Raw genomic sequence first — 25,344 nt, 5'->3', positions numbered from 1 at the left:
ATTCTTTATAACATGTATTTTAATCAACGAAAAAAATTATAACACCGGGTGAATTGTCATACATGTACTTTTTTTTTTGGTTTATCAGTCAATAATTATTTACTTTTGATTTTGGTAACTTTTGGTTGAAAAAAACATATGTACAAGTGGGTAAAATCCTCTAACTCCATACTTTTATTATATCACACTCTATTCCAATCCATTGATTCAAATGATCCCTAAGAGAATAAGCATTTTCAATTGGTTTTCCTCCCAATGCATTTACCTATATATAAGGAAACAAATAAGACATTTTTCATTAAAATATTATCATTTTATTAAAATATAATCATATACATAAATTATAATCTTTTCATCAAACTCAAAATTATGATTTTATAAGTTAAATAAAATAAAATGGTATAAAAATATAAAATATAATTGCTAAATCTTTCATTAATGCAATTTATTACTTTAGATAAGGACTTGAGTAGTTGACACCTATTTACTATTACCTTCACGACAAAAAAAAAGTATTAAAATAACTGAAGAAATTTTTTAACATGAAATCATTGATTTGTTTAATGGTAATTTTTTTTTTTAAATAAATATTTCATAACTTTACTCAATTCACTTTGATTTGTTTTCCATTTCAATTTTTTTTTTGTTACATATCAAAATATAATGGGATGAAATATTAAAATTTAATGAGGTATCGATTTAAAATCTATAAGTTGTACCCTAAAAAATAAAAACTATATGTATACCGCCTAGATCTATAACATTAATATAAACAATTGATCTATTTTGCCAAAATTAATAGATAATTATTAACAGGGAAGAAAGAAAATAAAACAAATTCACAAAATAATATTTTCAATATTTGTATACTATATAATATGAGAAAATATGGTTAAGATATTGCCCGAGAGATTCCAAAGTCAAATATAAATGTAATAGATTTTGGTTTCACGCCGATTTTATGTCCTCATTAAATCATTTACGTTACAATCATGCAGGGTGTAAGAACTACATGTCTTTATCATTGCACATTTTTCGTGAATTCTGTGTGCCATATTTGGGGAAAACAAGCTTGGAATACGGGTGATTTGTCTAAAAATAATTGGTATGTGTTCAATTTTTCAATAGCAGTTTATTTATTAAAGATGTTAATAAGAGAAGGATTTCCAAGAATAAAGCTTCAGGTATGGTAATTGTAAGTTCATATTTCAATTTATGATGATAGATCTTGCAAATCCTTCCCTTATTAGTAAAGAGTACACATTAGAAAAACTCGTGTATAAATAGAGGAAAAAAATATAAATATTGATTTTTTTTCTTAAATATAACTGAAAACCAAAGTAATTACGAAAATAAGACTATCTTCAAACTATTTACATAAAATGAGTTCACAACATCATTTATTTATGTTTTGGTACGTTAAGTAATCAATCGCTACTTTACACAACGATGGGTTCTCATAATATCTTTTTAGGATTTCAAACTAGCTGTTATTTAAGATAAGCGGCTTGTTCGAAAATCATACTAATCAATGTCTCAAACATCGACTAGCTTTAAACAATCAGCCGAATGTTGTGTGCCAGGGCTTATGTCCACACACCAATACAACTTGCACAAAGTGACAGATATAGCAACACTTTAGACCAACACAAACCAATGCCAATTCAACACATAGAAACGTAAATATGACAGCAAGATTCATTCACAAGTGTTATATATGTGTCATGTGACTCTTTGAGTCGCATTAGGATATGTGGGAGTTTGATTAAAGATGGAAGTTTGATTTGTTTTAGGAAAACTCAGTTTAGGAAATTGTATAGGTTTTATATTAGTCTTATTTCTTAATCTTGATAGGTTTTTTAATTTATTTTAATGTGGAATAACACTAGGGGTTGTTTGGTTGCCCATGGAAAAATATGGGACGTGGAACTTCCCATTTCCCATGAATTAGTAAAAAGTGGAGTTGTATGGTTGCCACTTTTTTTTTTTGTAAAAATGGGTGAAGTCGCACTTGCCATGGAATTGACTTCCTACAAAAATGTAGGAAGTTGTTTATCAACAAGCCCATTGGTAAGTTGAAGTTCTGTGAAAGTAAATTCCCACATTGACAACCACAAAATTTTGAGAAATTCCCATGAATTGGTTGAGGGAGTTTATTTCCCATGATATTGTATTTCACGTGATCTTGCGATTCCCGCATCAACCAAACAACCCCTAGTAATACTCCCTTCATAGTGAAACTTTTCCATGGACGTAGCTGTCATATTGATAATGAACCAAGAAAATTCTTGTATTCTTTATTTTGCTATTGTTTTTGCATCATCTCAACAGTTTCCGCCACAACAATTGGTATCAGAGCCCAAGGTCGAGTAGGGCTAAACTCAAGAAGAAGATCGAGTCAAGACTTGAAGGTGACATATACTGTAAGGCGTGGAATCCCTATAGCTCGAGGGACAACTATTATGTTCGCGAAAGGCGACATTGGTCTCACAACGATTAGACATGCCATCCAAGAGAAATCCATCATCAACCCGACGAAATGGTCTGGGGCTTAATGGAGGCAACAAAAAAACAGTTTATGGTAACTCCAAAGGCGATCAGCGGTGGCTTGCTAAGGCAATGGATGCAGACCCAGTTCAGGTTATATTGGATGCAGAGAAGTTTGGTACGCAAGTATAACTCAAGTGCCATGAATGGACATATAGGCCCCCGGTGAGGCACATGGTGTGTCGGTTAAGAGGAGTTTATCAAGACTTGATGATGATAAGTGTAACAACCCCATTTACCTAGGAGCCTTTAGAAAGACATTACCTAGTAAAGGAGAGTGTTACCATCTCATTAGAGGTAGTACTTATAAAATTAACAATAAGGACAATTTAATAAACTTTATTAATTAGATGCGAAATAAATAGGGATTAAAATATAATACAAAATCCCAAATCTCAAAATGGAGAACAAATGTGCTACTACTCAAAGACCTCTAAGTGTCCTATATGCGCTCATTAACCGCGTCCAACCAACCCAACCAGCACCCAAAGCCATAAACAAGTCTACATGTCAGAACTCTCTGCTCACCATTTTATGGAAATATTAAATAGCTACATGTAGTTTTAAAGGCAACAACAAAGGAAAAGAACCTGGAAATCATAGCCAACATAAATCATCATGTTCATAAAGTAATAACATCATTAACTATCTGATCTTATCACATCCAACACCAATAGCAATCACAACTGAGGCACTCTGCTCACAGGGCGCACCTGCGTGGCCTCAGTGATACTATACTAGTCTACTCCAGGGCGCCACTTGCTCGGTTACCCAACAATCACTGGCTCTCCACTAACAAAGGGCACCAACTCAACCGTCCTGAAACCAGATCATTAATGTGTACATCCTTCTTGTGGGTCAAAAACCACAAGAAAGGACCTTGGGCGGAGCCAATAACAGAATTGGACGCCTCAGTACAAACAACATACACAATGTAATAAACATTCATCATCATATCAATATTACGACCATCGTCAACAATAATCATTACAAGTAGCATGGCATAATCATTCATTTAACCACAACTGAGTAGGGAAACCCTATCTTAGCAATAGTCCGCGAAATCCCTACAAGAATCTTGAATCTCTCCTTTACGAACTCTTCACTTACATAATATCATTATATACAATTATAAAAAAACCCAACAATAATCCAATTAACCATAACCCACCAAAATCCCCAATTACTAGGGTTAGTCATAATATGCATAATCATAAAAAAAGACTTACAGAATCCCGGTGATAAGAAATGCTGAGGAATGGCGCTTAATACACCAACAACGATTCATCTCCTTACTAGATGCTTAGAAGGCTTAGAAATATGATTAGGGAAGGGCTTAAAAATGTTTCAGGGTTGTAAATGATGTTTAGAAACTGATTAATCAAAATATAAACCCCTTCCTTAAGCACGAAAATAAACTGGCTCACCTGGTCGAGTGCCAAACGCCTACTCGACGAGTAGCACCTACTCGATCGAGTGCCTCATTCGCTCGGTCGAGAGCCACCAAGTCAGAACCAGGTCTAAAACACAATCCTACTCGGTCACCTACTACTCGAGCGAGTACAACCCACTCGGTTCAGTACTCCACCCTACTCGACCGAGTGAACCTCCTGAACCTAACGATTGATATCTTTAATCACAAAAGTTAATCGGCGAACTAATCTCAAAACGGCTCACTCGGTCGAGTGTCAAAGGCCTACTCAATCGAGTACGACTTACTCGACCGAGTGCCTCATCTGCTAGGTCGAGTGCCACCACATCACAACTAGGTCTAAAACACAAACCCACTCGGTCACCTACTACTAGACCAAGTATAGCCCACTCGGCGAGTGCAACACCCCCATATACCAAGGTGCCTAACCAAGGACCACCCTAGCATATAATGGTGCTAGTATCTCGGTTACTTGAGGCAAATATATCAACAGAGACCATCAAAGATCAATTATTAAAGTATAAAGTTAACTTATTACATGTCTCAAAAGCCAAAACCAAAGTATAAGAAATTTAAGCCGACTACAGTTCATAAAGTATCAAAAGACTCATGACAGCAGAAGTTAAGACTCTAGGTGATGACACTCCCTTCCTCGATCCTGCAGCTACCATAAGATCATCACTTGTGAATAGCTGCTCACCATCCCCGAATGGATCACCACAGTTTTGTAAAACAACAACAGGGCCAGTTCACTGAATAATCAAAATAAGAGAGGTAGCAAAACAACATCCAAGCAACTCAATCACATTTCTCCAAACTCCCCCAGTAACCAGTAATCGACTACACACCGAAGTGTGCAGCCCTGTCGAGTTCCCATCGCAACAGGAGACCCACACCGCCAGTGGGGGACTGCAGCCTTGCCCAACTAAACCCCGCTCATCGCAACGAGCAAATAACCCATGTCTATTAGTGTACACATTCCCCTTGTGACGTGAACCACAAGCGGCGAATTAAGGGCGTGAAGCCATTCCCGATGATGACTCCACTCAGCCGAGGGCGCACCTCGCAAACCACAGACAATCAAACAACCTAGCTCACAATACTAATACAGACATGCCAAATCCAATGTAACAATCTCAACAATAAAAGTAATCATGCCAGTAAAACAATCACCATTTTATATTTAATTTCATAGTGAACTGAGTATGGAAATCCTACCTTTTGCAATCCAAGCACACACAAGCAATCAATAGAAATTCTTCATGACACCGTCACCTACACACAATAATCACATACCAATACTATTAACCATTTCCCCAAATTAACCCAAATTAAGGTTTGCACTAATTCTAACATCCCCCTACTACTAAGAGAATAAAAATTCTCTTAGTTTTCCCTCCAAAAAACATCTAGCTAAATAAGGTAATAAATAAATTTTTCTTTCATTACATTATTATCTTTTTAATGATTAAATTCTTATAAATAAACTCTAATTTTTTAAATAAATTCAAACTTATGATTTTTTCATTAAAACAAAACTGATATTAAATTATAAAGTATAAGTTGCTAAATTTTTCAATAATGCAATAATTATTACTGTATAGAATAACTTGACACATGCTTACTATTAGCTTCGTGACAAAAAACATTCACTAAAAAAATTCACAACTTAAATAAATTTTTTTATTAGTTTTCCATTTAAATTTTTTTGTTTCATATCAAAATACAATGGAGTGAACTGATAAATATTATTGAGGTGCAAATTTTAAAAGTATAAATCCTCCTATATACTAATAGAATACAACTTTTCTAAAGTTTCTCTCCAAAGTGCTCAAACTTATATATGGAAATAAATTAGATTTTCATTTATTAAACTAATTTTCATTTAAAATAATCTATACATAAAAACTGTATCTCCTATTATTAACTTCGTGACGAAAAAAGTTTTTTTAAAAAACTTTGATGCAGTTAAAATATTTTCATAAAAAACACAGTTCATGGAATTATTCAATTCTTTTGATTTATTTTAATATTAGTTATTTTTTATAAAAATTCGCGAGATATAAATCTAAAATATATAACTAATACACTAAAAATTAAAAGGCTTATATTTACCGCGCATTTGCGCGGGATCTACACTAGTTAATAATAATAAACTGATTAGGAATACTAGAGACTTACAAACACAATCGACACGGAAAACGAGATCCAAAAGCTCACAATCGATCAACCTTCGCTTAGGAAATGATGAAGATGATTGGAGTTTAGAACATCGTTAGGTTTTGTAAAATAATGATATAGAAACTGACTAGAAACTGCTCAACACGCTATTTATACTTCTTTAATCATTTTAATCAAAATCGCGGAAATTAACGTGTCAGACCGGGTACTCGGCCGAGTACGACCAACTCGGTCGAGTATCTCACTACTCAGCCGACGTGTTCTTGGAGATTAACCTAACCAGAAGTCACACGGCGATTTACCGAGTAATTAAGGACCAGAAACCCGTAGTATCACAGTCTTCCCTCCTTAAAACGGACTTCTTCCTCGAAGTTCACACCCATACCTACATAGCACACTCACATACCACTCCACCCACCAACAACACTCAACTCTCATCCTACAACCTTGACATTAACTCATCCAACAACGCCTACCTCAACAACGCAGTTCACAACATAGCATCAACCATAGAATAGCCCTCCTAATTCCATAGTATTATCGAATACCAACAACACCAGCGCCACCAATTTTGTCTTACTTCCATACCGATCACTATAAAATCAAATACTAATACAATCCACCAAGCGAGATGTTACATTCTACCACCCTTAAAATGAACTTCGTCCTTGAAGTTTACTCACACTCATAAACGTCACCACCAAAACCATGAACACTATCGCCACCATACTACCTACAACCTTAGTCCATAACCATACATATAAAATACATACTACTGCAAACATAACCTTTACTTTTAATAATATCAACCACAAGCCCATCCTTATTCTAAACTAAAAATACACTGCATCCTGCATAGCCATCAAACTTCCTCTGTCACATCCTACCACTCTTAAGATAAACATTACGTCCTCGTAACCCAACTAGTACTATATTCTTAGCTATTTCTTCGCATTATCACCATTTCATATCACCGATCACCGACTATGACCTCAACACCCACACCTATTTCCATATCCAAGGCTCTCTTTCTCTAACAGTTACATACCGCTAAACACTCCGCACACCACCTAACATATACAACAAAATCCTCGACATAACCACCAGTTCAACTCTTCCACATTACCGCACCATCACATACTTCCCTATTCTTGCACCTATCCCCACAACATCACCCACGATCCATAAATTGTTACACACTCACTAGGTCCTCAAATTTTCCTTTTTCTGCCGCCAACCTCGTCCATAATCTAACATGATACTATTTCCAAACACTCCAAACTTACTGGCCCCACAAAGATTATGAACCACCTACAACTTCCAGCTCAGTATACATATGCTCTCCCAATTACTTGACAAAACTATGTCAACGATGCCTCATCTAAAACAATATCGAAAGTATTCCCACAAAATCCCACAACTATGTCCCATCAGAAAAGTATCACTATTCTATAACAACAATAACCACATGCGCAACTCCCTTCCATATGATACTCTACTCTCACCCACAAGCCGAAAATCACAGGAAACAGCACTAAACAGAATAAGATTTTATATGCTCATAATAGGCTGACATATACTTTCAGAAGTTCATCTCACAAGTATCCCGTCTGCTCCACCACAATCGATTACGGCATCGCAACACCGCCACCAACAACCACACCGCACCGCGAAAATACTCGCATCGCAACACAGAGTACCATGCCCGAATCGCAACCCAGAACACAACAACCAAATTAGTAATAAATAGTGTCCTGACACAACGATCATCTCACGACTCATCCAACCACGCAACATGTTACATGGAATAACCGGATAACAACTTTTTGAATATCGTACCATACCACTACTCATGAGGTCAAAACCTCAGACAATTACTTACACACATCATAGACCCATAATCAAATCTAACTAGCCAATCTTAATCATGTAAGTTACCACTTGCTTAAATACATCTTTCACACGAGGTTAAACTCATATGCCCCTTCATAACACATTCTTGCAATTCACGTAGCTACTACCACCCGACCAAAGTAACCATAACCTTAATGCTCAATCACTAGCAACCGCCTCCTATATTCACATCTTATAAACCTTCGCACCCTGACATACTGATCCAGTCCCCACAAAAAAAACCAATCTCTTTTGAACGGCTCACTTCCTTTTTTAATATCATCCGTAACCACTAGTGACAACACCATGACACCATCATATTTCATATCACTACTCTTTTAGAATCACCTCTAAATATAACAATTCATTTCCTCTCTTTGGTTATCATCCCAAATAACGAACATCAAATCAATCAACGAAAATTACCTCAATAACTATTCAAATTTTATCCTTGATTATATCGTCACCTAGCTCACCACCATAGTCTCATACCATGCAAATACTCTACCAACTTCTTACTCCTTTAATTCCTCAAAACTTATGACTAACAAGTCATCCTTCAATTTATATATATATATATCCCTTAACTCACACCCTCATGATAGTATCACACAACTCAATGATTCCTTACTTTCGTGTCCCCTAATTCTTGTGAACATTCACTCAACTTACCATCATCCTTCTCTTCCCATTACATCAAAAAATCAAATTCCATTAGCCTATTTCATTATCTTTCATTCGTTTCTTATCAACAATTCGTCTCATAATGCTTCTCACTCATACTCCCTACCGATAGATCCACCCACTCAATGATTTCTCCTTAATTGATTACATCTTCTTTTAATAGTTCTAGAAAACCAAGATTAACTTCATCCTGTGACCTCCTAAAAGATTTTACACTAGGCTCACCTTCTAGTAATACAAATTTCCATAACGATTACTACATACAAATATTCATTGCGGCATCCCTCGTTCTAAGCTCCCTGGACACAAATCTTTTCCATTTTTTTTATCAAGACAACCTTCCATTACACATCTCCTCACCCAACATCGTCATAATCAACTCTCTCCAGAAATCACTATTTACCCAAATTACCAAATTTTCACATCTCTCATTTCAACTTTTCTTTCTCACATTCCTCGAATTTACATTACCACTCTCATCACCACTCGACCATATACGGTCATCACTACACGACTTAAGCCAACGACTAATTCTCTCACCATAGCTCACAGAATATGCTCCTTATATCACTAACTCGTCAAGTTCGCTTATTCTTTCCACTATCCATCACAATCGCGTGTACTCATGTCCTCCCTACCAAACACATATCCTTTATAAGCTGGTATTCTCCACATCATAGTATCTGGTAACTTACGTATCAGGACCGTCACATATGTAAAAGAATGCTTTAAGACCCAAGACATACGTGTGCACATAACCTATGTCTCAAAACAAATGTAAGAACATATCCGTCGACTCAAAAAAACCACCCAAAGAGGTACTCAGTTGAGTACATGACATACTCGGTCGAGTACATGACATTCGGTCGATTAACTATACAACTCGTCCGAGTTCTCGACTCCAGAAGCTGATCGAAATTATCACAGAAAGTTTACCCGGTTGAATACGGGTTACTCAGCCGAAGACGCAAGTTACTCGGTCAAGTTCCCGCACAGTTCTCAGCAACGTCTAGTTTTCGTAAAAAAGTCGTATCTCACTCGTTTCTTGGTCGATTTGGGCGTGTGACCTATCTTGGAATCGTAAGAGGACAAACTATCACTTCAAATTAGAATAATCACATTAATATAATTCCTAGAACTCAACTTATGACCATATAAAAACAACTTTCCCAAAATCGGACTTCTTACAAATCAATCTTTCTTACCCAAACAACTTAAACAACAACAACACAGACAATAACAACTCAATACCTCTAAAACGAGTGTACTAGATGAGCTCTCATCATACCAACATGTAAATCAACCACAACGTATAATATACAGGCATGCTATAAGTCATGTTCACCTTTATGCCATATTACACCATATCCTTCATCGTTTCCATATCATATAAACTTTTCAAGGAAACAATCACATCCACTCTATCACGCAAAAACAACGCATTACACATAACGTGTGATACCCCTATATACTTAGGAGCCTTAACCAGACCTTACCTAGCATATAAGGGCGTCACCATCTCGGTTGCCGGAGGACAGTAAATATCAATTGTCGATAAAAGAACAATTAAGTTATTTACAAGTGATTAACAACACTAAAGATATACAAAAGGTACAACTCAACCACTAACTACTATGTGAACTACAGCTGTCGTGACTCGTGAAAGACTCGTCCCGCCAAGCACCAAGCTAACATCCAGATCACAACCTGTTAAGACTGACTGCTCACCATAAGGGATCACGACAGACACAACAGAAACAAACAACAAGACAAAACCACACAAGTTAAGTAACTGAAGAAATACACCAACAACCACAGAAACAACACAAGCACAACAGAACATACACACAACACATCTCCTCCAATCGATCAGCATCGACTGCCCACTGGACCAGCCATACCATTGGGGGACCACAGCCGTTCCCACCTAAGCCCCGCTCATTAAAACTGAGCGATAAATCCATGTCCATTAATGTGCACATCCCCTTCCGTGGCAGGTTCCACGGAGGGCGAACTACGGGCGTGAAGCCACTCCCGCAAGTGACTCCACTCAGCCAATGACGCACCTCGAGAACCAGAGACACACAATCACAATCAGTTGTACCACAACCACGACAATCAAACAATACAACACCAACTAATTACCACAACCAGTCAGCCATACCGACACAACAACAATCAGACCACATCAAAAGACACACTAGACAACCAACAGTACTAAGTAGGCGAACCTACCTTTAGCGCACCGCAACAATTCCACTTCCGATCACAAGATACCAATCAACCACGCAACATACCTATACCAACAGTACAATCACCTATTACTATTACTACAACCCTAACTGAAAACAACAACGACAATGATGATGACGATGACATACCTACGCATAACAATCCGGCGTCAAGACCGCTACCCGACTCAAGCAACACATCCCCATGGCATAAGCATCCTCAAGGACCTCAAAAGAAGGAACTATGGTGAAGGGAAGAAGAAGAAGAGGCGGCATCTAGGTTTAGGGAAGAAAGGCGGAAATGATTTGCGGTTTCACAAAACATGATTTATAATTCCCCGCTGCAAATCCATTATTCGATCGAGTTACTGACTTACTCGATCGAGTGACCCCTACTCGATCGAGCTCCCAAGCTACTGGATCGAGTAGCCTCAGCTAGACCGAGTCACACACAAGCCAATGCTCATATCGTCACCAAACATCACTCGTAAGGCTTCCGAAGGTCAAGACATGTCTCTAAGATCGGTCAACGTCGGTCAACGGGTCCCTAAAAGGACGGGTATTACAGTCTTCCCCCCTTAAAAAGAACTTCGTCCCCAAAGTTCGACTCATCCTCTCCTGCAACACACAACAAGGAAACTAAGGTCATCACCACCGTTTACCCGACACTGGTCAACACAACCGTTTAGAAATGCCATCCCGCTACGTATGTTCATCAGACATCATCATCATCCACCTTAGCACACAATACACAACACGACCCTCAACGAATCGCTAACTTCCTTTTGAATCACTGAACACATACTAATCACAAGAACGACTAACTCAATCATCGCTTGCACTTACTACATAATACTACTCAAACGTACACCACACGACTATCAAACTATACTTTCATCCATCACTTGTCGACGACTACCAACTACGGAACACACAAAACAACAGTCCTACCATTGATTCACAACGAGACATTGTTCATTCCACTCTATTACTTTAGCCACACAACACAATTCCACTAATGGCAACCCCATTACTGCTAATAACATCATATTCTCATGACAACATAACGAATAATTACTGAAAATAAAGTATAACGACATGCTATTTTGTTCAACTATTATAAACTCTCACTCAATTATACAATACCCACAATAAAACTATTCAAACAATTATAAACTCATACTTTAAATGTCACGGAGATACTATAAAATATCACGAAAATACTGTAAAATTGTTATAATTACGTCATTTTTGCTTGGCGACATTACTCTTCCTCTCTTAAAAGGAACTTCGTCCCCGAAGTTCACCATCAAACGACTTCCTAGTCCCTCAAACCGATACACATTATACCATATTGACATTACTCACAAACCACAAGGCAACCTTGACTCATGATAACCCAACTTACCTTTTTGACATTACACAAATTAACTCGCATAAATGTAAAACCACCGAAAGCGTGTATCACCCTACAAGATATACCATTACCAACTAGCAGCCAAGTCATTCATTACTTTGATATATGATCACATCAATTATGCACAAATTCACAATCATTGTACACTACTTTTCTAAGGTAGCTTGATATAAAATACAAATTATGTAAGTACCACTGGGAGTTGTACAAAATAACCAATATGCAGGTTTGACCCATGACAGCCACGACACTCCCTTGACATTAAGCAAACATGACTCACATGATATATATATATATATATATATATATATATATATATATATAACTAGTAAGAAAATGAACAACATCGCCGAACATCCAATTATCAACTATCAAACCTGTCATGAATAACTCCCTTATAAGATCATACCCACATACAACAAGAGTTACAACCGTCAAATATTACGTTACCTGGAGCAATATGCTTTATCATTTTAACCGATATACATATAGCATTAAAAATTGTATATATCGCACGACCACGCACAATTATATAACTATCTTTGAGGCTAAACAATGATATAAAACACACCCAATAAGAAATGATATAACAACATGTAACAATATGATGATTCAATCAAGTATTAAAACGAAAAGTAGCTGTAACAGTGCTACTCGATCGAGTTGGTTAGGCACTCGATCGAGCTGGGCTTTCTCGATCGAGTTCATCAGCTACTCGATCGAGTAGGCTGAGATCAGAACACTGCTCAAGTCTCACACTTGCAGTTACTCGATCGAGTGAGGGGCACTCGATCGAGTAGCCACAGGTCAAGAATCCCTTCTAAAACACCATGTTAGGCTCAAACGATCATATAAACACGAGTCGGGACGTTTCCCCGACTCAAAGTCCTGCAAAAACAGTCTAAAAGTATCCAAAATACGGCCTTATGGCCAACATACAAAACGAAGTCTAACAAAGTGCTAAACAAGACAAGTACTATCAACTACAAATCCATGACACGATATATATAAAAAGAAGAAGAGGAGTGTCATCACTCCAAATCCTGCTCGTCCATCCCCTGGTCACCACCATCACCACCTGACGTTCCCGCTCCTGCTGCATCATGACCGGCGACACCACCAACACCCGTATCTGCTCCCATCCGCCATGGGGCCAAGCAACCATAGGGATATGACTGGGGTACTCCCCAAGTAGACCTCTCCATGCCGAAAGAGTGAAAAACTCCACTGCTGTCCCCAACGCCTCTCCACCACACGGGCTGCGCTACCTCAGTCTCGATGCCCTGCACATACGCCATCTCATGGAGATTTCGGAGTGTCTCGCTCACTCTCATCTCAGGGCTATAGAAGGAAGGAGAACCGGGAAACTGGTACTGTAGGGGTATAGGCTGCTCCGGCTGAGTCTCACCCACCCTCTCTCTCTCTCTCACTCGGCGTGGTCCTCTCCCTACCCTGGGCTGGGCATCCTTAGGTCTCACACGATCCCCTTTCCTCGGCTCGGGCATCACCTCTAAGATATCTGGGTCAATGAGGTACACCTGCCTCAGGAACCTGCTCCTCCTCATCGTCAGCCACTACTGCCGTTGGTAAAGGCTCGGTCACTGGAAGGTGCTCAGGATCGGGTATCTTCATCCAACTCATTCCCCAAACCCTCCAAGCTAACCCACCACCCTCCAAAGTTCTCAACCATTTCTGGTCAAGGAAATACTCACGGTCCAAGGTCGGTACCTAGTGGGCCAAGGGTGTATAGGCCAAGGACGCCTCAAAAGAGGTAAGCCTCTCTGCCAACCGGGTCGCATTGGCACCACAGCTCAGAAAACGCGAGTCAGAAGAAGCCATTAAGGCTAAGCTGGCACACACAATGTCCGGGGCACAAAAGGTGACTCTCTGAGATCGGGTGGGGTTAAGGTAGGCCGCAAGCAACATCACCTCGTGTGAGTTTAACTTACTCACATCCTTCCTCTCATAAAGCAGACAGGTCAAAGCACGGAGAAAGATTTTTAAGGTGACATGTTGAACATCAATCAACATGTTGCTGGAGGTTGGGGCGGGTTTGACGGTAAAGCAAGGCATCAAACTACTAGCCCCACACTCAGTCGGGATGTTCCTAAGAGCTCCCTTTGTGGGTCTAGCCAAACCGAGGTGGGTAGAAAACATATCGATGGTAAGGAAGAAGCTAGTATTCATGAGGCGGAACTCAACAGTCTGTTCCACCGCATCATACTTAAATGAACTCATGAACTCACGGGTCAAGAAAGCATAAGAGTGCTTCCGGAGGCGATATAACCCAGTCATCCCCAAGGTCTCGAAGATATGTCTAACATCAGTCTCAATCCCCAAGTCAGTCAAGAGAGTTGTGTCAATACAACAGGTGGGTCTCATCCGTCATCTCTGCAAGGCAACAAAGTTCTCTCTTTGTGTGAAATCCACAAAGACAACCGAGGGGTAATCAGGTATTGCTGGGACCGTAGGTCCCCCACTCCCCTCTCCTACCTCGGGCTCAGAAGCCCCCCCCCCCCCTCTTATTCTGACGGGTGGCAACAGTTGGTCTCGGCATCTGTTTTCAACACATGTCTTAGATACACAAACCACATATATTTGAAAACATGTAGACTTTCATATAAGGACCTTCAAAAGACTTACTAAGTACACACTTTCACCAAATAATCCAGAAATTATAAGTATAACTCTCAATTTTTATCATCGGACGGTCTCTATAGCTGTTACAATTGTAGTAAGTATGGCATCCATTTACATCACCACTACCAATTTTGAAAATTAAACCTTCAAAATAGCTTTATAAACAGACAAATTTCACAATAATGCAAGACGAATTTCAGTCTGGGGCACTTCTAAGACGGAGTTTTAAGGCAAAATTTTGAGTAAAAACCATCAAAAACAACTCTACATATGATACCCATAACAAAAATCACTTAAATTTCCCCCTTTTTACATCAAAAGACAACCAAAATCCAAATTAAAATCTCAAACCCTAGAAATTTCGAGACACACAAACCCCCCCAATTTGATTCGATTTTTGCATAACCAACATCAATACCAATCAATGTATAGCAAATCTATCATGTTACAACAATTACAAGCAAGATTTATGTATATAAATCGATTTTTCAGCAAACACCAACATCCTACATGCTTCTAATTAATCAAAAACATAAAAATAGGATAAATATTCTTACCTTGATTGATTGGCAAGAAAAGAGAACGAATTAAGCAAGGAAAACACAAGATTCAAGCACTAAAATCACAAGGTTGGGAGTAACTTGAGAGAGATTAGGAGATTTAGGGTTTTGGATGAATGAAGAATAAGAAAGAAAGAAGATGGAAAAGGGTATAAGAATCCCGTAATCCATCCGGGTACTGTTCACTTACTCGATCGAGTAAGTAGGTTACTTGATCGAGTGGCCTCTATTCGATCGAGTTGGAGCTACTCGGTCGAGTTTTCGCTGGCAAATCCAACTTTCTCGAGGTTATAGCTTCCTAACTAGATCGAATGAGGTCTACTCGATGGAGTAGATACTCTTACTCGGTCGGGAAAGATTAAGAACGGGGTCAAAAGTTACGAATTTGAGTAGCAATTCCTGCAAAACAATAACTCTTGTCGATTCCAAAGTAAATTCGGAAATCGGCACAAATTACTATATTCATTCACAACATATTACTATTACTTAAATACAACTCAACGATTTCATTCAACTAGGTTACACATTACTTCACTTTATAACAAATATTACGCAAACAACAGACAATACTATTGGCTTTCTCATGCATACATCCAACATATTATTTCACTTCCAATCATGCATTTGCAAATTCAATAATACAACTAACAGTTATATTACTATAAACATTCATCCAACATCATACCATTACTTATCACCAAGCTCGTGAATAATTCAATCAAGTCACCACGAGTTATCAACTACGTTACTCAACTTAACTATGTCATATTATGAAAGCATTCAACCATTCATCCATCACACTTATCAAGTACTACTTGCCAAACGTTACAACTAATTCAAAACTTGCTATCCACCATCATCACCATATACAAGACTCACAATTCTTTTATATGAATGCACTAAGAACGGCTTAGAACACGCTACCATCACTATATCACACCACGCTGCACGTGTTATAATCATTCCACCACTTCCACTAATTTCATACACACTTCTACTCAACCACAGAATTTCACAGTTTCTCATCACAATTACACACACTAGCATCTACAAGGCTTCATCACAAACATTCCTAACATAACCATTACGCACTAGGCACATAATTCCCGACTCAATATCCCATAACTGGTGACTGGCTTAAGCATAATGGGGCCATGATTTTGAAATGAGGGCGCCTACTCACCCAAAATATAGCATCAGCCGGGGCTCCCAATACACATACACCATGTTCATTTTATTAGACTCACTATATTCATTAGGCTCATTTGTTACAGGTTCCAAAATTGTCGCTCTGATACCACTTTGTGACACCCCCATATACTAAGGAGCCTTAACCAGACCTTCCCTAGCATATAAGGGCATCACCATCTCGGTTGCCCGGAGGATAGTAAATATCAAATATCGATAAAAGAACAATTAAGTTATTTACAAGTGATTAACAACACTAAAGATATACAAAAGGTACATCTCAACCACTAACTAATATGTGAACTACAGCTGTCGTGACTCGTGAAAGATTCGTCCCACCAAGCACCCAGCTAGCATCCAGATCACAACCTGCTAAGACAGACTGCTCACCATAAGGGATCACGGCAGACACAACAAAAACAAACAACAAGACAAAACCACACAAGGTCAGTAACTGAAGAAATACACCAACAACCACAGATACAACACAAGCACAACAGAACATACACACAACACATCTCCTACAACCAATCACCGTCGACTGTCCACTGGACCAGCTCTGCCAGTGGGGGACCGCAGCCGTTCCCACCTAAGCCCCGCTCATCAAAACTGAGCGATAAACCCATGTCCATTAATGTGCACCACAGTGATTCCACTTCCGATCACAAGATACCAATCAACCAAGGAACACACCTATACCAAGAGTACAATCGCCTATTACTATTACTACAATCCTAACTGAAAACAACAACGACAATGATGATGACGATGACATACCTACGCATAGCAATCTGGCGTCAAGACCGCTGCCCGACTCAAGCAACCCATCTCCATGGCATAAGCATCCTTAAGGACCTCAAAAGAAGGAATTATGGTGAAGGGAAGAAGAAGAGGGGACATCTAGGTTTAGGGAAGGAAGGCGGAAATGATTTGCGGTTTCATAAAACACGATTTATAATTCCCCGCTGCAAACCCGTTACTCGATCGAGTAACTGACTTAATCGATCGAGTGACCCCTGTTCGATCGAGCTCCCAAGCTACTCGATCAAGTAGCCTCAACGAGACCGAGTCACACACAAGCCAAAGCTCACATCGTCACCAGACATCACTCGTAAGGCTTCCGAAGGTCAAGACTTGTCTCTAAGGTCAGTCAACGGGTCCCTAAAAGGATGGGTATTATATAACGAATCTCAAGACATCCCTGTAGTGACCAACTCGAAATTGTATGGGTAATTTGAGATATTAGGACGTCTCCCAAACCTTTGCGGTAGCTCCAAAAAATTCCTATCCGGGTTTATTTTATTTAAACTCCCTATATTCATTTGGTTCATTTGTTTTAGGTTCAAAAATTATCACTCTGATGCCACTTTGTAACACCTCCATATACCAAGGTGTCAACCAAGGAACACCCTAGCATATAATGGTGCTACCAACTCGGTTACCCGAGGCAAGTATATCAATAGAGACCTTCAAAGATAAATTATAAAGTATAAAGTTAACTTATTACATGTCTGTAAAATCAAAACCAAAGTATAAGAAATTTAAACCGACTAAAGTTCATAAAGTATCAAAAGACTCATGACAGCGGAAGCTAAGACTCTAGGTGATGACACTCCCTTCCTTGATCCCGCAGCTACCATAAGATCATCATTTGTGAATATCTGTTCACCATCCCCGAATGGATCACCACAATTTTGTAAAACAACAACGGGATCAGTTCACTTAATAATCAAACTAAGAGAGGTAACAAAACAACAGCCAAGCCACTCAATACACATTCCTCCAAACTCCATCAGTAACCAGTAATCGACTACACACCAGTGGGGGACCGCAGCCTTGCCCACGTAAGCCCCGCTCATCGCAACGAGTGAATAACCCATGCCTATTAATGTGCACATTCCCCATGTTAAGGGAACCACAAGGGGCGAATTAAGGGCGTGAAGCCATTCTCGATGATGACTCCACTCAGCCGAGGGCGCACCTCGCGAACCACAAACAATCAAACAACGAAGTTCACAATACCAATATAGATATGCCAAATCCAAGGTAACAATCTCAACAATAAAAGTAATCATACCCGTAAAACAATCACCATCTTATACTTAATTACACAGTCAACTAAGTAGGGAAACCCTACCTTTTGCAATCCAAGCACACACAAGCGATCAATAGCAATTTTCCATTACACCGTCACCTACACACAATAATCACATACCAACACCGTAAACTATTTCTCCAAATTAACCCAAATTAGGGTTTGCACTAATTCTAACATTAATAATAATAAACTGATTAGGAATACTAGAGACTTACAAACACAATCGACACGAAAAACGAGATCCAAAATCTCACAATTGATCAATCTTGGCTTAGGAAATGATGAAGATGATTAGAGGAGCTTAGAGCGTCGTTAGACTTTGTAAAATAATGATTTAGAAACTGCTCAACACGCTATTTATACTTCTCTTATCATTTTAATCAAAATCGCGGAAATTAACGTGTCAGGCCGGGCACTTGGTCGAGTACCTAGGGTACTCTTCCGAGTACGACCAACTCGGCCGAGTATCTTACTACTCGGCTGAGTGCTCCTGGACAGTAACCTGACCAGAAGTCACACGACGACTTACTCGGTCGAGTACTACCTTCTCTATCGAGTGCCTAACGATCAGAAAACAGTAGTATCATAGCGAGTACTCCACCTTACTTGACCGAGTGAACCTCCTGAATTAAATATTATTAAACTAAGAGTGTCTAAAAGTTGGGGATGTAGGGTGTGGAGACTTCTCCGTAGAGGTTAAGGTCCGAGTTACGATGATGGTCCTTGGTTTGAGAGAAGGATCGTTAGGGTACAAACTCATGTCCCACGTTGGTGGTGTTAAGATAGAAGATCATCTTTATAAATCATCACAAAATATAATAGTACGGCGTTTTTTTGGAAGGAGCTCAAGACGAAATCAGTGAATGCTTGGCCCGAAGCGTACAATATCGTACTATTATGAATAGTGGACAGTGGTGGAGCACAGGCCTGACAAAAAGTAACAATACGCTTTGGCGCTTAAAACAAGAAACCAAATTTCATAATCAATTTTAAAACTAACTTCACAAACTTTCATTCATACATACCCACTTTTACTACTACCTTAACCTGCCTTACGATTTTTCCCTTCTCGCGTGTTCTTTGAGATAGTTACGCTTATTTCCTCTCTTGAGTTGTGGCATGTTGTCGCCGGTGTTTTACGGCAGCGAAAGCCGTATCTTGGCGGAGATTCTCGTCTCGTCGTATTGAACTAAATGTCCTTGTCTTGTATTTTGTAATGCATGGAGTGACACCATTTACATCCTTTCTAACACATTGTATTGAGCCAGAAGGATGTCATCGGATATGTTGGAAATCATTTCTGTTGTATTGTATGTGAAAATATTTGCTCGAGTTTGCATCATGAAAACTATATTAGTATAAAACTTAAGATAAAGCAAAATAGGACATAAGAGATGATAAGTGATCGAACACTTACTAAGTGTCTGGAAATCGGTTGCGGCCTAGTACTAGTAGTATGATTTTCATAGTCTTCATAGAAATTTAGGCTTAGGAGACTAATGAGGTGCGTGGGGACTAATGACCTGATATCATTCCAAGTAATCATCATCATCGCTAATTATATTAAGCCTCGGTAAGGATTCCTCAACTCAACCGTATTCTCCAAGCCGTTGTGTCGTAATTTAATTCACTCCTTATGCACAGTCTTATAATTTGTTTGACTATCGCTCTTCTTAGTAATATTATGCGAATCGATAAATATATTGCACGGAGGTGGGATTTTTTTATGTCTCCGAAATTGACGCACAGTTCTTAGCAGAAAATGTCACTCCACAATCTCAAAGAAAATGAGTAGTATGGTACTATGGATCATAAATGATGTCGTATTGGGCGAACACTGTATTTCTAAATGTTAAAACGAAAATCATACTTTTAGGTGATATATGAACAATTTACAAGGAAGTACTATGTTACTATGGCGTATTTAAGTAATTATTACCTCTTCCTCTCATATAGCTAAACTCCTATTAATTTTTCAAATGTGAAGAATGCTCTCATCATTTAGTCTCGATTCCATATAATCCAATAATACAAATCTAACATACAACAACATAAATTACTATCTCACCATTAGAATAACCTCAAATCTAACATTACAACAACCTAAATTACTAAGACATACAAACGAAATAATAAACCAAAAATTTCAGTAGGTAATCTAGTTTATTAACAAAATAAGAAGATTTTAATGATACTAGTAAAAGTTGGTTGCTTTTGAGATATTAAAGGTAAAATGGGATAATGGATTTGGGTTTATTTTGGAAAGAAATTGATTTCGAGGGTGATTTAAGGTTAGAGGGATGATTTGGGTGTTTTTTTTTCGAGTATGTAAATGAAGAAACTAGTCGATTTGTTTTAGTGTTTTATTTACGCTAGGTAATTAGTCGCTATGTGAGATATCGACTAGTTCCACACTTCAAACTAGTCGTTGTTTCACGCACAAATATTGATTCCAAAGAGAAACTTAAGTCGGAATGCCGCTCTTTAATGGGTGCTTGTTTTTCACTGCTCCAGCTATCATAGTCCCTGTCTCATACAACGCCTGCCTTTAAATCTTTACAAAATAATATAATCGTTGTTTCACACACGACAAGTATTGATTCCAAGAGGAAACTTAAGGCGAAATGCCACTCTTTAATGGGTGCTTGATTTTCAATGTTGCAGCTAAAATACTCGTTGTCTCAAACAATGCCTGCTTTTAAATCTTTACAATATATGTATATATATGTATATATGTATATATATATATATGTATATATATATATATATATATATGTATATATAAAGTGCAACAGAGGTTGTGTAAAGTAGCGACTGACTACTCAACCTAGCAAAAAAATAAACAAATGATGGACGTGGACCAATTGATGTAAATAGTTTTGAAGCAGCCCATTTCCGTAATTACTTAGGCTTAGCAAAAAGAAAAAATTCTAATAATTTGGGAGTATTGTTTACCTAGTATAGAGTATTACAACTCTTTTACAAGTCAACTACAAGTTAATCTAATATAATGATTAATTTTTTTCAAATGCTACTAAATCGGGCGAAGGAGTATCGTGGGGTTGGGATTTCTCGACCACCCATTTATTTATCATCACATATAAGATGTGAAATTATGTAAAAAATTATGTATAAAACCAAAATAATTGTATGATTCTTGAATTTTGGTTTACAATATTTTCACACTGATGATTTTGGAATTTTGCATTGTACCTCTTCTAACAACTTGAATGCTTCTAACATACGGAGTATAAACTAACATACTTGTAAATGTTTTTCAGGTGGGTGGCGGTGATAACAGGCGGAGAAGGGTGGCATAACAACCACCATGCGTTTGAGTACTCAGCTAGACATGGCTTGGAATGGTGGCAAATTGATTATACATGGTACATTATCGCGCTTCTTGAATTTATTGGCTTAGCTAAGGATGTTAAGCTTCCAACAGAGGCTCACAAACAACATTTGGCTTTTAAACTCAAGGACGTGAAAGGTTGATAAAGATTGCAGTGCCAATTAATGTATATTTTAAAGACAAAATATATTTGAAATTACTGATCCTACAAAGTTTATATTTATCATCAAAAATATTTTACAAATTCTATCTTGAAAAAAAAAATGGTATAGAGTAATATAAAAATGTTAAAGGATATGTTGTATTATCTTGAAAATTACGTATTGTCAAATGATGAGTGTTTTGCGACTAAGACCCTATTCTTGGCTAGATTCGTCGTGATCCTCTAAATTAGATATTTATAAACCTTTACTCATAAAATAAAATATAGTATTTATCTAGTAAGTTAAGGGTCGGAACCCTATATAAGGTTTTGTTTAGCAAGTGTTTTAGATGGTTTCGAATAAAGGGGTTTTGATTTTATTGAATCTATCATTGATGATGACGTTGAATGAAATCTAATCAAATCAGTAATAAAAAAAGATTCTCTCTGAACCCGCGTGGTTATACAACGAGATAAACATAACTACAACGGAAAATGCGAAAATTTTTAATAATAAGAATCGCGAAGTCACTAAGTCATAAAATCAAAACATAAGGTTAAAATGCTTTGATACAAAATACAACTTATATGAATATATGGTATCTCGATCCCTCAATAACGTACAAATATAATACTAGACACGGGTCTAAAGTACAATGTGCAAGGTTAATCATTGTAAATAAAACGCTCGTTAGCTCACTCGTCAAAACCCCTTGTAAACACTAACCTGCAACTTGTTCGCTCAATAAAAATTAATGCCCCAGTCTGTGAGGAGTAACTCAGGGGTTTTCCATCCATATTACATCATTATTAAGCAATAAAGTAAGAAACAAATAAACAAATTTACACCTGAATCACGTATGAATGATAAGAAAAGAGTAAACGAAAAAAAGACACAACCATGTTATTCTATGCCAAGAAGGCAACCAACCCTACATGTGATCCGAATCGAAAGCACAACTTTAATCTGATATCATGATGTGACATTTTCAGCAATAGGACAATAATATAATACATGTGGATTAAACCGTAATCATTTCCTTTGAAAACATTTTATTAGTTGACAAACAATGCACGGGCCATGACTATTAATGTAACATGCATACTTAAGACTTGAATCTCAACATAAATAGAATGCGAACATCAATCTCCCCAATCATATTGGTACTAGGAAGCTTGTGACTCACCCCTAGTGCTCAATATGATCAATTGTCTCTTACGGTAAATAACACGTGCAAAGCAAACACAAATAACAAGACAAGATTCAAATTCTCAGGGTAGGACGATGACTACATACGGTACTAGAGGCCGACCAAACCCAAATCCAGCCACATGGCACAAATAACTTTACCATAGAATCAATAGAGGTAGAAGAGAAGGTCAAATTAACGAATCAATGCAAAATGACACCACCTTGCACAAGTACAACATTTGACGGTCTGGTCAATCAACGCTAAGCATCCACCTCCCAAAAACATCGTCATACTCACACTAACACAATAATAGATAAATAACCAGCTCGATACTTAGATCAGTGGCATACTTAACATATCCGAGGCACTATGTACAAGTGCCCGTATCAGAGGTATTCAACTGGTCCGAGACACTAGTTACAAGTACGTACATGGCTCATAGGAATCAGAACATGATGATTGAGGCAATGTCAATACTCATCTATTCAACTACACTATATAGGACTCACCCATAATGAATCCAACACGAGGTATGCAAGGAATGAAAAAGTGTAAGAGACATGACAAGTCAGTACTACTAAAACGAGCATGATTCAATGACTATTCAATGCACACATGTCAAGACTCAAAGCCATTGTTAATCATGGAAAGAACAAAAATCCAAGTGTTCTAATGTTAAGGGTTAATACATCATACATAAGCATTTAAAAACAAGGGTTTAGAAGCAAACACAACAAGAACATAAACCCCACCCGAAATAACAACTTTGGAACCTGCCTACAAAAATAGAAAACTTTAAATAATCATAACTTAAGTTCTATATAAGATAATGGAGTAATTTAAGTTGGAGGTGATAGTTTATTCTTAAGTTTATACGAAAGGTCACACGCCCATATCAAACAATAAACATGGGAGATATGGTCGTTACATGACAACATCTCACTGAAGGAGTTTTGCACGGCAAAATGGGAAACACGCAGCCAGAAACGCACAATCCCTTCTTATCTAACATAGAAACACACGGTCAATGGACATAAGCACAGTCACTGGGTAAAATGCAACGCCGCTCAATTCTCGCCTAATTTCATTTTATGACTTTCAACCTTAATGCAACTGTTTCCTCAAGCCAATACACAAACAACACCATCCAATCAACATGTACTCATTCATCCATGAACAACTCATAGGTCTCGCGAATGCATCCAGTTACTCAAACACCGATTGGTTTGTGCGATTCTTATAAACACAATTCCTCAACTTCACCCAAAGTTTAAAGATCAATGTTTGGCATAATAAATCTAAACCGTCTTTAAAATCAGTGAACAATTGAGACACATGTATCATACAACACTTATATGCAAGAGTTCATGGAAAAATTATACATGACACTCATTAAGATAGCAAATATATCGATAAAACATCAATCCAAAACATGCAAGACCTCTAAATTGTCTGATGAGTAAAATATAGGTAGGGTCAAGTCTCTTATCACCAACAATAATTTTAACTCAATTTAGTGTGTAAATCGGGGTCGAACCACGAGGATGGAGGGGTTTCTACTTAGCTTAATTAGGAGTCTAGTCTAGTCAAAAATGAAAGGAAGGGAGTTGATTTAAACTACTAGATGTAACTAATGCAAGCAATTGAGAGGAAATGTATACGATTGATTAAAAGTTAGGGCTTTCGGGTTCATCTAAATGGTTTAAGGGACAACATGATGATTTAAAGGGTCTATGGTGAGAGTTTATCCTAGGATGATGAATCAATGTCTTGATTATCCTAAGGG

The 25,344-nt window shown here is 37.9% G+C and overlaps 1 protein-coding gene across 1 annotated transcript in view; it reads left to right on the top strand.

The window, feature by feature from the left end:
- Window positions 1–22,592, top strand: part of LOC141648088 (acyl-CoA C20 Delta5-desaturase-like) — a 37,755-nt gene extending 15,163 nt beyond the window's left edge. Inside the window, exons 5-6 of the mRNA XM_074456544.1 lie at window positions 999–1,105; window positions 22,153–22,592. Of these exons, the coding sequence (XP_074312645.1) occupies window positions 999–1,105; window positions 22,153–22,366 (321 nt within the window). The 3' untranslated portion in view covers window positions 22,367–22,592. The remainder of the gene's footprint in view (window positions 1–998; window positions 1,106–22,152) is intronic.
- The last annotated feature ends 2,752 nt before the right edge of the window (window positions 22,593–25,344 follow it).

This window comes from Silene latifolia, chromosome 3, assembly GCF_048544455.1.
Source record: "Silene latifolia isolate original U9 population chromosome 3, ASM4854445v1, whole genome shotgun sequence".
NCBI lineage: Eukaryota > Viridiplantae > Streptophyta > Magnoliopsida > Caryophyllales > Caryophyllaceae > Silene > Silene latifolia.
The sequence above is the reverse complement of the archived record's forward strand: the minus strand, read 5'-3'. Positions and strand labels throughout refer to the sequence as shown.